This window comes from Thermobia domestica, chromosome 8, assembly GCF_964235325.1.
Source record: "Thermobia domestica chromosome 8, izTheDome1.hap1.1, whole genome shotgun sequence".
NCBI lineage: Eukaryota > Metazoa > Arthropoda > Insecta > Zygentoma > Lepismatidae > Thermobia > Thermobia domestica.
In genome coordinates this window covers 41,998,024-42,013,742 of record NC_137461.1, presented here as the reverse complement: position 1 = coordinate 42,013,742, position 15,719 = coordinate 41,998,024, and the positions used below count along the sequence as shown (strand labels likewise).

Here is a 15,719-nt window from a genome sequence, read left to right as displayed (position 1 = left end):
GGAAAGGTCGCAATATTCAAAGATTCTCATTTGTAATAACATCAGATAAATGGAAAGAGCTGCACAAAGAGAAAAGAGATACAAAAGAAAAACAAGAGAGGAAGAAAGAGGAGAGAAAGAGGAAAAGAGAAGTTAAGCAGTCAGGTCCAGCTGGGAAAGTAGAAAAAAGACACGAAGATACTCCTAGTGTTAATCTATTTTCTTCTGAACGTACAGGTATAAACTGGAGCTGATGTGGAGAAATTACCCTCTGCCCCTCTGGCTAAACTAGTGCTTTTTGGAGAACTGCAAGAGAACAAAAATGAGGGAGTTCATTCTTCTTCAGCATCCAAAGAAGATTCAAACATATTGAAAGTGAGGGTGTTGGAAAACAGTATGGAATAATTAGAAAACCGTAATTTCTTTTTCACTTTCTGGATTGTGTAAGCAGTGTGGTGAGAGCGTAGGACCTCGTTTTCCAGGAATGAACTGCAAAAGCTGTGGACAGGCTTTTCATAAAGCTTGCCTTCTTGCTGTGGAGAAGCCTACGATGATGATGTATGTTATTGTATCCAGTGTTTGCAGATCTTAGACGAAACTGAAAGTGACAGCGAACACAGTGCCTAATTTCATAAGTTCTTAATTTTTTTATTAAAATTGTTACTATAAAACCACAAAACGTCAAAACGAGATGCTGTATTACGCATTTATGTAACAAAGTAATGTATCTTGGCATTATTAAATAATTTTAGAAACTTCTGCACAGGTGCCCATAACTGTAATCAAAAGTGCCCAACTCAGTCTCTGTAGGGCCCATCACTATAAAAGTTATAGTACTTTTTTTAAAAAAATATTACACGTACCTAACGTTACATTTCACTCCAGTATCATATTTATTTTGAAGCCCATACTGTAACAATATTATTTGACAAATATTAGACACATATGGCTAAACGTATAAAAGTTATAAATTAATTACTAAAAAAAATGCCTTAAGGTGCCCACGACTGTATAGTTTCCCCTATTTATGAAACATATACCCCGCGAATAAAGAGCTTTTACTGTACTTCAATTTTTAGAGTCCAATTATCTAATTATTCTTAACATGATTGCTAATTTACTTTTAAGTTTCTGTGTATTTTTATAATAAGAATTTTACTTGTTATTCACAGGAAAAAGAGTTTTCAATGTACTCCTTAGCAATAATAGGATACATTTTCCATTGCCTGGCAACCGTGCTTCTTTTCTGTTATTTTGGTGATCTATTATTACAAGAGGTAAGTTTTAAACGGCAGTTTTTTAGTGATATATATAATTCATGATTCCATGATGAACAGATAGTATATTGCTTTTTTGCGGGGAGATATCCCTGCATCAATAATATTGTCATACATGGGTAACGGTTATTAATTAAAGTAACGAAATTCACATTGAAGCCATTATTGAATTAGATTAATATTTTGTTGTGAAAACAGTTTTAATACAGACGTTTTCCATAGTGGTAGCCCTTACAAAGTGTGAAAATCAAATTCTGTGTGAGTTTTTTGAGAAACCTTTTATATTAGTCAGACAGAAGTAACAGTCCGAAACATGATCAGGGAGCTGGCGCCAAACCATAGGTACGGCGAACGGCATCGATTTATGTGTACCTTTCAACCATCCTGTGAGAGTACGCGCACACGAGTTACAACTTTGTTTCGGAGCCGAAACGCGATCCTGGTCGCCGATTTTACACCCGAAGTACAGATGGTTGGCTCTCTTCAGGAACGTTGACAATGGCCTACTTTCTCCCTTGAAAATCATTTCCCCACATATGTAGCAGAATGAATCTGTCGAATTGTTGCAATTTCTCGGCACGTTCGTTTAACACAAACGTCAATATTTTGCGCAGAAATATTTTTCACCTACGATATACGCAGACACAGCGTAACACCACCTTCTAACACGAAGATCAACTCGAAACTGAAATATTTGTTTCACGCGACAACGTGGTGTATGTCTTGGCGCCTTTTTTCAACAATCTGTCTGAATTCTAGACAAAAGGGAGTCGACAAATGATCGCAAGTTGATTACTAAACCTTTCTCCGTCAATAACGCCTAGGTTTTAGTGTATGCAGTGTGGAACGACAATAAATCTTTGCAATCCAAGGGGACGGGGTACGTTTCCGGGGGGTCGTGAGCTAGAGAAAAGAATGTTCCTGGGATATAGCCTAGTAACAGTTTTTGGATTAAGATAAAAATTCATAATTATGCACTCCAAACGCGGAAAACACATTGAATACGAAAAATACGATTTTTCTGTCCATTATGGAAACAGCACCGCGCCAAAAAAAAAAAAAAAAAAAAAAAAAAAATTACATGCCGGAACCTTCTCTATAAGATATCCATAATCAGCGTTTCGCAATCTATCCGGTACACCCTTTCACCCTCGTGGGAGGATTTTCATGCCGACCAGTGTAATCTGATTAATTATTACTGACAAATAACTTGTAATTGTTCTAAAATTAATATTTCAATCTAATATCATACTTATGGCTTCAATTGATTGTAATTTACATACTTTGTAGATGTTTAACCTGTCTGAAAACTTCAAAAACCTTCGAGATTTGGAACCACATAACTGTTCGCGATTTACTTCTAGTCATGTTAGAATGATAAAAACATACGTAATGTTGTAGCTACGTAATCCTATTGTACCTGCCCCTTTTTCGAAAAGTAAGAATTAAATCTGTTCTAATTGTGGACAGAATTTCATCTTGCAAAGATTGTATTAATAACACTGGGCAAACCGGAGAGATATGCTCAATCGACGATTCACGCAATAACTGTAGTTTTAGTAATCATTTCTTACGAAGAAAAATGAAAAGAAATGTTTAAATCATCTAAAGCTGAACAAAATGTTTCCAGACCGTACGTTCTACCACACACCTCCTTGATAGGGTTGTACCTCTATAAATTGATATTAGAAGAAAGTTTTGATTTATGTTTAACGACCATTGAATTATTAAAAATTAATTTTTGTGTAATGCAATAAGTGTTAATTTCTCTTTATTATATTTATTTTTTCTTATTTTACATAATTAAGGGGAAAATGTCTCAGGTCCTCTTGTACAACTGTTTGTAACGTAATAAACCGCTATACGTAAACGTATTATGAGGATTGTTCAAATGAAAGGTACGAAATGACACTGTTTGGTACAATCGAAGTATATATTCAAAAGTGGCCACTAACCTACTATTTCTCAAGCCAAATGATTCTCTATTTCCAGAAGTCTTGTGGCTGTAACAACAGCCAGACCTCCACTGTATCCTTCAATACGTCGTCCGAGTTGACAAGGTTCCATTTGCGATGCTTTCTTTTTTTTTAGCAGACCAAAGAGATGAAAGTCCCGGAGCGAAATATCCTGGCTATAGGTGAGATGCTCAAGCCTTTCCCATTTGAACTTGATCAGTAACTTTGTACAAATTGTGAGACGTATGGACGAGCACAATCACTCCCTCCATGAGCAGCCCAGGCCGTTTACTCTCGATGGATTAGCATAGGTTACGGAGTATCTCACAGTACAGGTCACTGTTAATGGTTTCTCCGTGCTTGGACTAATATAACACACTTCCCGCCGGCTAATGGTCCCTACCAATTATTTTCTTATTTCAGCAAATACTAAAATTATGGAATATGCCACTTGTCAAAAGATATCTATGCCAATTCTCCTACAAAAATATTTGACATTGATCTTTGACCCCAAAATTCCAAAACAATTCAACTTTTGTAACTGTTTTGGACCCGAGCTATACATTCTTTTGCTGATTTTGTAGAGTAGCCAATGTACTAGTAAAACATTCTTATCATAACTAAACTATGCAGCGCCGTTCGAATTTACTCACCTGTATGTGTTACATTCCTTCATATAAACTTTTTTTTCGATATTCCTGCAAGAACTATAGTAACTAACATAGATGCATGTACTCTCCGCTTCACTGAAGTTATAGTTGGTAATTAATGTGTCACTAACTTTCAAACATGGAAGGTCACGGTCGCTCAGTGGTAGAGCGCTTACCTCAGGTACGTCGGGTTCGTTGTTCGATTCCCGGACAAGTAAGTTTGTGTTGGACAAAATCGTTTACGTGGGATTTCTCGAGATACTCAAGTTTCCTCCCAATTTCATTCTACCAATTCTTCCACCATAATTCACTTGCCTTAATCTTCGTCTAGTGGTTATGTTTGACTTGTGAATCATGACTCTTTATGACTTAATAATACTGTATCAATCTCCAAACTATGGTGAACTTTCTTATTTTTCTTTGTTTGTACGAATGAATACACAACGAATTTAAATTTGCGTATAGAAATTGACTTTGCATGTAATATTTTGTTCATTAACCTTTCTAATAGAAACTTGCTTGAGAAGATTCTCATGGTTCGTTACGGTGTTTTGTCGTATACAGATACTGAAGGTGTTTATAATTGTCAAGCAAATCAACTTCCAACGTGCGCAAACTGGTGAAGATAATACAATCCTCGCGGAAATATTGCATAATCAAATAGGGCAAGTGAAGAGTCAGTTTGGTGATGTTATTTCTCTAATAGGACAAATATACTCAGAGCATCATTATCCGGTTAGAACTCGTGAAAAAGTTTTCTCAAATGATAATGGAAAACAATATTCCTTCATATGTGACAATGTGTAATGTACAACTGAATGTGATCTATTTTCGACAGTCTTAAACTATGTATTTTATTTTTAGCAATATGCGAACTGTGACTCCCTTTAATCTTAGTTCGCAGTGTAGACAAAATCAGACACCTTGGTAATATACGAGGGCCATTGAATTCCAATGGCAACACTGCTATGATTGGAGTGTCGTTTGGGCAGGAGAAAAATAAATAGAGTGTTCCGTTGATGTGTACCAGTCAGTTCGAAGCTACTTCGATCCGGTATTACGGTGAGTGTGGGGAGTAGACATTGTTAAAGTGATTATTTACAACGACTCACCAAAGGTAGCCGTTAACCCTGGTCCAGTTAATATAAGTATAACTCTAGTGGCAATACTCATTTATACCTTAAAATATCTTCTGATGTTATATTCACTAAGATGATCACCTTTTAACGAAATTACAAGTTCATGATAAATATTAAATAATTAATTCTTTGATTCCCCTTTAACGTATATTCACACAAACTGTCTTGCAATCAAACATGTTAAGTAAGTATATATAAACAACGACATAGCAACCAACAAGACAATAATATATATTTCTTATATTAAAAACATTCTTCTTCTATTATTTTAATTAACGTTAAAATATGTATAGTGCTTGTGTAAAAGCACTTTCTGCCCGAAAGATAAACAATTATGAATCATACAATTATGAATCGATACAAAGTATCTCGTTATATAAAATGTCGCTCGATAAAGGGACTAAATATAAAAGTTACATGGAAGCTTGACTTTTATATTTAAGAACCACTGGTCCGTTTATAATAATAACATGATAATAGTTGTGTTCTTTACATTTTGATCGCCCTTCATATATATAACTTCGTTCAGTTACCTCATATAAATACATTTAGAATAAAACTTTCATTCCACTATTATTTATCTTTTATCATTAAAAAGTCGTCGCTTACTAATACAATTAACGAAGGATGCGAAATCAAAAGCATAAGAGATAATTACATTCTAAAACATAAATTACAATGATCTATAGTTTCATGCATTATTAAAAACGGTCATGTTAAAAATGGTTAATCTTTCCAGAGCGAATTATATAATAATTACGTTAGATGACATTTTAAAGTATGTATCATATCAATAAGGTGTCAGGATACAAAAGAATCTTATCCGAGTATCATATAAGGTGACGCATGGGTACAGTCGTCGGATAATTAGCTTAATAGAATGAGCCTTATACTGAATATAATCTTTGACAATAAAGTTCCGACACAAATCAATATAATATAAATAACCTTTGTTTTTAATCAATAATAAATCGAATTATAAATTTTCACATTAGCAAGATAGAATTAAAATCATTTGGAAATTAATATTCGTTAATGAGAATTAAAGAAAATTAAATTAAGTAAAAATCAAAAATAAAATGTAACCTATGCTCGGGCGAGCGAAAAGAAGGAATTAAATTTATCTTCACACAAACAGAAGTCTTAGTTTCCTCCATTCTTATTTATTTGAGCAAGAATGTCAGGTGCAACTAACCTTTTTACCAGCTGCATCCATTTTTCTCTTGTATACTGGGTAGGCCTCCAAACCTTCAACTCATCTATATTACGAAGTCCAATTGACGTACCTGTTTTAGCGTTCAACAATTCAAAAACTTTAGGGTTTATTTCCTTGAAACATAAATAAGGACCTGAGAAAACGTCACAAAATTTATAAATCTTCTTTAACAACGCATTACTTTGTGGGTGTTGTTTAACAAAAACTAAGTCATTGATCTTGATTCGATATTTTCCTTCTTGTAGAGAATCTAATTGAGAATTACGCTTCAAAAATGTGTTGTGTCTTCGAATTTTTACCTAAATATTCATAAGAATCAATAGCTGATATGGGTTTAACCCCTACCACATCAGCTGCAGTCAGTTTAAATTCGTACTCGTGTATGGTTCCAATAAAGTACATTGTATTGCACAATCCTGATTATGTTCCGCATTATTATTTTGTACAGGAATTGCGTGATTGTTTTGATTATGATACGAAGCGCCATCTCTTAAATTAAAGTTACGTCTATCAATACGGTTTACAGTATTTCCAGAATTACGCCATACATTTCGTCTGTTTTGGAACCTACTTCGGTTAAATGGTCTGACATAATTATTATCACAATTAGTTAGGTTAGGTGGATTTACATCATATCTTTGCCTATTCTGATTATTTAAATTTACTCTATTCAGGTTATGTTCCGTATTGTTTACATTACGAATATTTACATTCCGGACAGGTACTGACCTAAGGTTATCTGAATTATTTCTAATTTTACCTACTCCAGTTTGATTATTCTGTGCCTGGTATTGACTTTCGTAATATTGAACAAGCATTAGCAGATGATTGAAACTTATGCACTGTGTAGAAAGCAGAATTTGTTGCAATTTAAAAGGTAGTAGATTTCGGACAGATGCAATCACTCTGGATTCAGATTGTAGTGGATTTACAACTTTTAATTCATTGTAAGTGTTCACAACAAAATCAACAATAGATTTGTGTAGGCGAGGATGAAAAGGTTGGTTTCTAATCATAGCGTCTCTGTTAGCAAGTAAAAAGTCGTTCTCATAATTTGCGATCAACGCTGCTTTGAATTCCTCATATGTTTTGACGTGTTCCCGTACTGTTTTAAACCATAAAGAACACGGTGGGAGTAATTAATGAGGGATTAGTTTCATATATTGAGATTTATCTATACACATTATACTGCATTCACCCTGAAATTTTTCCAGGAAAGAAGTAGCATTTTCATTGCAGCTACTACCACTAAACTTACTCATAGCTCGTATTTCGCTTATTTTTACACTTAACTTTATATTTCTTTCACCATTTCGTGTTAAATCAAAATTTCTACCTACTGTGTTATGCGTGATTCCACCATCTCTTTTCCGCCCATCTATATTCCTTTGCTGAATTCTTTCCAAAATAATATCCTCATCGGATGGGTTACTTGAAGAAGAAGTAACACAAGGTCCATGTCGATCTGCTTCGGGTGGATGCAAGGGCATCTCTTGAGAATGAGGGAACTCCAAGCGATCAGTAACAACGTCGTTGTTATATGCATTATCCTTAACCTTTAACGCCCTAATTTCCTCCTGTATGGTAGATATCAATTGTGTATTTCCACGTATTTGGTTAGAATTATCTGTCACCTGAATCTTTTGCTGACGAACAGAAGATTCTATTACTTCAAAACTTTTTTTACAATATTGACTTCTTGGATTACGTGATTGTAGTTATCCTTGCAATCTTCAGATAATCTTTTTAACTTCTCATCAAATTGTAACGTGATGTCTCTCACAGCTTGGGTTACAGATTGATCTATTTGATCTAATCGTCTACTCAATTCTTCATACTGTCTACTAGATTCTTCAGATTTTTGCTGTACCGTTTGTTTTAATTCTTCAGACATTTGAGCTAAATTTTGTTCCTGTCGCTGTAATGCTATTAGAATTCTGTCCTCTAGTGTCGACATTCCAGGTGTAATGGGAGCTATATTCTGCTCATTGTTAACACCGTCAACAGTTTCATTCTCTACTGTCTCACCGATCATGACTTTTCTTATGATTACTCTGCCACTTCTAAGAATGGTTGAGTTATTATTCATGAACCTTCTTATTAAGGTAAATTCACCCTTACTTTAAACTTCGGGATATGAATTTACAAGAATCCCGGGTGAGGTAAACCAAAAATTTTACAACGACTCACCAAAGGTAGCCGTTAACCCTGGTCCAGTTAATATAAGTATAACTCTAGTGGCAATACTCATTTATACCTTAAAATATCTTCTGATGTTATATTCACTAAGATGATCACCTTTTAACGAAATTACAAGTTCATGATAAATATTAAATAATTTATTCTTTGATTCCCCTTTAACGTATATTCACACAAACTGTCTTGCAATCAAACATGTTAAGTAAGTATATATAAACAACGACATAGCAACCAACAAGACAATAATATATATTTCTTATATTAAAAACATTCTTCTTCTATTATTTTAATTAACGTTATAATATGTATAGTGCTTGTGTAAAAGCACTTTCTGCCCGAAAGATAAACAATTATGAATCATACAATTATGAATCGATACAAAGTATCTCGTTATATATTGTACCGCCCTAAAGCAATGTTCGCGCGTGCAGAATAGCGTATGTTTATGCAATTCCTTTGGCAATACGGCAAAATGCTAGGACGATTCGCAGAGGATTATTAGAGGCCTGTGGTCAAGCTGCTCTATCGCATCGGACAGTGGCGAAATGGGTTGCAGCATTTCAGGCGGAACGACAGTCAACAGATAAAATGCACGGTGGAGGGCATATGCGAAAGGCTACGGACGAAATTCACCTTGCAAGACTATGGAGACTGCTTGACGGTGGTCAGCGATGGATTTGTAGTTAATTGGCGCACGAGCTGAACATTTCTTCCTGATCAATGTTCCGCATACTAACACAAGATCTTGGCATGCGGAAAATGGCAGCCAGTTGGGTACCCGATACTGTGACCGAGGTTGAAAAGTGGTATAGGTGGGGATGTGTGGGCCTACACCTTCAACGTTACAATGAGGAAGGTGATGACTTCTTCCACCGCATTATTGCAAGTGACCAAACTTTGGGAAGATCCTACGAGAATGAATTGAAACGTCAGTCGGGTGAATGGCACCACCCAGAATCTTTAGGACCGGAAAACCTTAGGCAAGAGCCACCAAAAGTGAAGGTGATGATGATAATGACATACGAATATTAAGGCATTATCATGTCATAACAAGTTCCGTGAATGCTGCGTACACCCATTCACTATTTGCGACCAGCTTTGCGGCGCAAATGTCCACACTTTCTGGAGTTTGGACTAATTCTCCTACACGACAATACCAGATGTCATACAACCAATTCAATACAGACAAGTTATGACGATGGGGTTGGGATGTGCTGGAGCTCCAACCATACTCCTGCGATTTTGATCTTTTCCCGGGATGAAAGAACCTGTCAGGGGCAAACGTTTCAGACACATTCCCAGCACTGTTCACGCCTTAGGGCGCACTGTCAATACCCTCTCACAAAGTGGGGCTCTGACAGATTTTCAACGAATGTTCAACAGGCTGGCGGAGACTACATCAAAGGACTGTAAGCTTCTTCAAGTTAGTGATTCACTACATTCTATTTCACAACTATGTTGCCACTTCGAGTTAAATGACCATTGTATGTTATTCTTCATTGATCCAATAATCTCTGCCTTTATGCAACTGGCAGACGCACAGGACTTAAAAGAATTTAGTTTTTTCCTGTATTGTGAAATGACCAGAAAACTGGACCAATACCACTCGCAATTTTTTCTGTTAATATTAAATTAATATTTATTGCTGTAAATAATTTAATTTTACGAAATATCCATAGTTATAATCTAGAATTAAGTAAAACAGTGAGTTGTGCTACCTGCCCAATGGAAGATACATTGGAATACGGTCTTTGAGTGTATCAACAGCGAATTGATCTGATGTAAACTGCATTACCACATCAACATATTCCTTTTCCCTGAACAAATTCATCTAGCTAGAGTATATATATATATTTATCTAGCAAAGTTTAACATCGTTTCGGGTTAATAAATTATTACAGCAGCATTAATAATGGAGGAAAACATATAAGGTAATAATAATCATTATGTTAACTTTTATGTCATTTTATGTCACTCATTTCTTTTAGCCAGCAACGGGAATATTTCGCTCTTGACATAAGAACCACTTATTAAATATTACTTTTCATGTTCTCCATTCATATAATATATTGTACTCTCTTGCGTCCCAAGTGTCTTATGTCTCGTAGTGAAGTTTCAAGATTTTGTTTTCAGGAATTTCAACTAAATATCGAATGAGTTATGTCGGGCAGAAAGATATACTACACCTTTACCAAGCTTTGCCAATACTATTTTACCATTTCATCCCGATGATCATTAAGATATAAACCTATTACTTCCGTGGGTTTACAGCACGTTATTGATTTCTCAAATATCAATTGATTTTTAAAGGATTCTCATCCTGAAATTCTTTACAGATTTCAAAGTTGAGAAATTCGTTTCTCATACCGGACAGATGTCACGTGGAATAAGGCATTTCCAAAAAAACAGAAATAAAGTAGTTGACTCAATTAATAGATCCTTTGGCTCATTTGATCTACTAAAGCTATTAGCATCATTATTATTAAGAATATTCATCACTCTTTAGTGGAACATGCGATAGAGTAATATGCAGGTCATCAAATATGATTCTTTTATTCTGTGTTTAACCCATTTATTATGGATTTTGCAGGAAATTTCTTACAATTCTGCCTATGTTCAATATAATGCTCATTCATACTTTCTTTATGTTTTATTTTTTCAATTTCAAAGTCTTGTGCACCAATCCAGTATCCTAAATTTCGATAGTATTGTTTTACAATTTTGATCTTTCATTGTTCGTTTACGTTTCGGGCTAGTTGTTGTTTTTATTGTTTTTTTTTTTTTTTACTTTTTTATCTTTGTTTGCATGCTTTGTGCAGATTTGTAGTGTGTGGTTTTGTGAAGTCTTATTAGATGTACCTCACGCTTCTCTTCGCATTTTAATCAGTTCCTCTGCTGCGTGGGATACCCTGGTTCAATCCCCGGCTAAGTAAATTGCTGGTGAACAGCATCGTGCCCGTGGGTTTTCTCGGGGTATTCTATTCTCCTATCACAATTATTTCTTCATCATTCACTTGTCGTCACCATCCGTCCGCTTTAGTCTAAAGGTCGTAATCGTAGGACGTTAAAGTGAAAGAGTTAATTTCTTTGTTTTTTACTGCTAAGATAAATGTACTTCTTTATCCATTACAATTGCTCGTTATCATTAAGTTTATGTTTGTCTGTTTCTAGTCTGACTCTCAGTTGGTATTTGTAACGTCGTTTAATTTTTCTGTCATTGGTGTTTCTTGATATAGGATTTTTGACACTTTGTTATGTCTTTCTTTCTATTCGATTTGTGTTATTAACTAATGAGTTTCCACTTGTGATGTACCGGTAGTGTTTCTTGATGTATTTGCCATCATCTACGTTCGTCGTCATGAATCGGAATGTTTTAGGTTATGTTGTTTGCCATGTTTCGTATCTATTACCTGCTCTTGTATCATCTACATGACGTTTTCGGATTCTGGGTATAAATCTAATATTTCCATCTTCTGAAATGTCGTTTCCCTATCTATATTTTCCTGCTTCACTTGTTTTGGTAATCGTCTAGGTAGTGTTCTTTGCTCTTAATTATTTCTCTATGTCCTCGTTTGATTGTAACGTGGTATTACTTTCGATTCCTCCATTTAATTTAAACGAAGTTTTGTATATTTGTTGTCAGCTGCTACTATTTCTCTATGCAAGTCTGAATTTTGTAGTTTTCCCATAGAAACATATCCCTAATATTTAAATTTGTTTGTAATACAGATTTAAGATGTGTTTTATCTTCGTTCTCATTCATTTCTTGGTATTGCCTCTCTTTCATCAGCAGCCTTTTGATGTAGTATTGGATTTTTAGTCAATATTGTTCAGTTTCCTAGGAAGATCTCATAGTTCGCTCTTTATCTATTCTATTAATCTAAACAAATATGTTACAATACCAATGTAAATTATAAATAACTTTACTTATGCTATACGGTTGAGGTTTGTTTCGCATATGTATTTCAGCCTCTCTTGTAAGTTCTATGTTATTTCTTATTTTATCGTTGTGTGTTCTATTCTTCTGTATTGGTTGGGTCCTAAATACTTCTATAATTCTTTCAGGATGATGACTTTTATTGTTTCTTATGAAGGTAAATTATTTTTTGTTTACTTTTCATCCTTGATTAACGTGCATTATCTTGGAATTTTATGTCCTGAACTTCATTCCTACGTCCGCTGAAAATGTGTCGGTATTATTATTATTATTATTATTATTATTATTATTATTATTATTATTATTATTATTATTATTATTATGTGTGACTTCCTAGATATCATAATCTGAATTCCTTTTTACAGAGTAATTCCATGTTGCGATCATTATACGACAGTGCCTGGTACCACACTTCACGTGATTTCAAACATTTTATTAGCATTGCTTGCCAACAGTGTCAGTCGCCTTTGAAAATAACAGGACACATGTTCTTTACCCTTTCTTATGGGTTTCTGGCTTCGGTAAGTACTCTTCTTCTGTGTTAGTTTATTTTTCACAAAGATTTAAATTGAATGTGCTCGTTAGTTTGCGACAGACGTGAGAAAACCGTGTCTCCTTGCATGTATAATGTCTTGATATGGTTTTGAAATAAACTGCTTTTAACTTAACGTCCTGCAGTTATGCCATTTGTGCTACAGAAGAGAGATGAGTAACGAAATTAAAAATAATTATTGTGAAATTAAAATTATTGTTCTCCGCTACCCTCGAGTAGAACACATTATCGCATATGCCGAAGGCGCAGGTTTATATCTACTAGACAAATGGGAAAGATAATTCATGTAATTGTTGTCATATTTTTATTCTTGTGTCAAACTCTCACTCAAAAACTTTTCTAAAATTTGAAAAAGAAAGTGAAGAAATGTGTTCCTCACTCAGTCATCTCTGTATTATATAAAAAAGCATAGAAATCAATTTCTCACAGCTCAGATAAAATTCTACTTCAACTTCCTTAAAACGCAAAGTGAACGTTGCTACAGCGTAAGAGCAATAATATTCCTTTTTATATTCATGAATGTCTAATCCAGGTCCTTGCATTAGCCTAAACGCCTATTTGGTAAATGCAAGACAAAAAAGGACTTTAAAAATAATATAATATGTCTAAAGTACAGTTATAAAGTTAATATACCAAAAGAACGAAACATTTGAGAATAAAAGGAAATTGAGATAAAGTATTAGCATGTCACAAGAAGCACAGTACACTAAGAATAAGAAGGTGACATAAAGAACAAACTATAAATATAAAATTTTCAGATCAACAGATCCTGGAAGGAAGAGTACTAGCATGGAATTTTTCGTAGCTAAGAACACTTAATAAAATAGTATTGATATATTGTTCCGGAACACCAAAATAAAACTAGAAAATCATAATTTTCCTTTACAACGTTTTAGTACAGTAATGATATTATAATTGGGTGGTTCCATGCCAGAACAGACTAACTACAATTTTGATGAAATCGAGATAGTTTGCCAAAGCCGAGAGATGAACACATCAGTTCTCAACACAAATGTCACTCGAATTTAATTTCATAAAAAAAGCATATTCCGTTTTGGCATGGGACTACTTAATTCACATCTTGGTTATTTTGAGATATTTACTAATCAATGCTTTTGTTATTGATAAATAACTTGGTGCTTTATGTTTATATTAATATATTTACTAGTGAAGTGGTTTACTTCATTTTTACATACCAACGTTAATGTTAACCATTTATGAAATGAGGAACAAAATGTGATATAAACATTAAACTGTTATTTCTTTCTATGTTTCAGCTCCTAAGTCTTGTTATGTCATACTATTTATTCCTAATTCAGCTCAACTGAAGACACTAATGAAAACGTTGTATAAAGCACACAGCACCCAGTCTTCTGCGTGACTTGTTAGATGACAACAACGTGCAATGGATCTAAATATAGAAATCCGTTTTATGGCAATAATTTTATTCTGTAGTTCTATTCAAATTATGAATATAAACTGTGTTTGTATTTGTTTCTAGTTCTAATAATTTCTTGTATAATATCCTCTGGAAAACAATATACTGCTAACTACTTATACAAAAAAGTTTTATAAATAAACGATGTTTAGTATGTATTTTACTACCCATTTCCAGTTTTTCTCCAAGCTCTCTCACAAGTGAGGATTATCATTTAAATATGTAACGCCGAAATAAGAAGCATGATGTTCACAAATTACATTATATCATCTCCGTATTACTAACTTACTAAGGCAAGCGTCATGCCAAATCTTAGATACTTGTGAATAAACAAACCTTAATTATCAGCTAATCTTCATGACTTTAGGAGTGCGATCTTTCAATTTTCTTTGGAAAACAAGAGAAACTTTGATCACAATATTGGTAGCAAAACATAGATTAATCCGAATCATTGATAATCTGCGTCATTCCTCTGAAATTGGTGTATAGGGGAAGAAGAAAACTGTTAGAGTGTTTACCATTCTCAGATCACATAGTTTCTTTTTCCCAGAACCAAATGTTTTGTTAAAGTTCCATTTCAACTGCTATAGCTCTACTTCTGCATTACTAAAACAGATAGAACTATAATCTTGTCTCAGTGAAATACAGAAGATATCAAATAACTATGCATGGATGATTTAGTTCAGTATGTTTATTTTGTAAAAAGTTTACTTAATGAAAAGTCTTTCAAAAAGGTATTATAATATCTGTTATAGTTGTTGATATGCTGACATATGAAAATCAAATTCATTTTGTTAATATATTTGTAGTTACTATACTGACAAGAAATAACTTTATTTTTAGTCAATTTCTTCCTTCCAACGAGCTTATTTTAGTGTAACGGAAATATTCAAATACAAGTTAGATTTTCACTTGTTGTAAGGAAATAACGAAAACGACATATAATGTGAATAATGTACCTCATAATTTTACTAATTATAAAAGTCAGATAACAATAGAAAAAATAAAGTATATCTATGCTAATAGTTTTTATGTAGTTTGCTAAAAATTAAAGGAAAAGATTAAAGTATGTAATGCGTCAAATAAAGTAAATTGTATGCCTTACATCATATGAAGGTTTACTTTCATCCCTAAAAGAGTTTTTTTATTGGAAAAGTACACCAAATTACATATTGCTGTATTTATGCTTCATTTTAGTACAGATAACAAAAAAAATGTAGAAATATATTTCCAAATTGTTAATAATTTTCTTAAAGCTCATGTTTCTCTTAAGTTTTTCATGAAGTGAATGACTCCAAGAACGCTTACGTGATTCATTTCAAGCGGGGAAGATTTATTCTAGGGTCGGGCAAAAATGGATTTTTAAGGTTCAAAAC

At 33.9% G+C, this 15,719-nt stretch overlaps 1 protein-coding gene across 1 annotated transcript; it reads left to right on the top strand.

Annotated features, from left to right (window-relative positions):
- Positions 1-1,155: 1,155 nt before the first annotated feature.
- On the top strand, positions 1,156-14,983 carry LOC145691699 (odorant receptor coreceptor-like). Its single transcript, XM_081767038.1, has 3 exons — positions 1,156-1,256; positions 12,718-12,873; positions 14,183-14,983. The coding sequence occupies exons 1-3, from the start codon at positions 1,167-1,169 to the stop codon at positions 14,231-14,233; spliced, it is 297 nt and encodes a 98-aa protein (XP_081623164.1). The 5' UTR covers positions 1,156-1,166; the 3' UTR covers positions 14,234-14,983.
- The last annotated feature ends 736 nt before the right edge of the window (positions 14,984-15,719 follow it).

Excerpts from the sequence above, each read along its gene's own strand:
- LOC145691699 (XM_081767038.1), top strand. The coding sequence starts at position 1,167 with ATGTACTCCTTAGCAATAATAGGATACATTTTCCATTGCCTGGCAACC. Across the intron at positions 1,257-12,717 it reads GTGATCTATTATTACAAGAG|AGTAATTCCATGTTGCGATC; the intron begins GTAAGTTTTAAA and ends TCCTTTTTACAG. Across the intron at positions 12,874-14,182 it reads CTTATGGGTTTCTGGCTTCG|CTCCTAAGTCTTGTTATGTC; the intron begins GTAAGTACTCTT and ends TCTATGTTTCAG.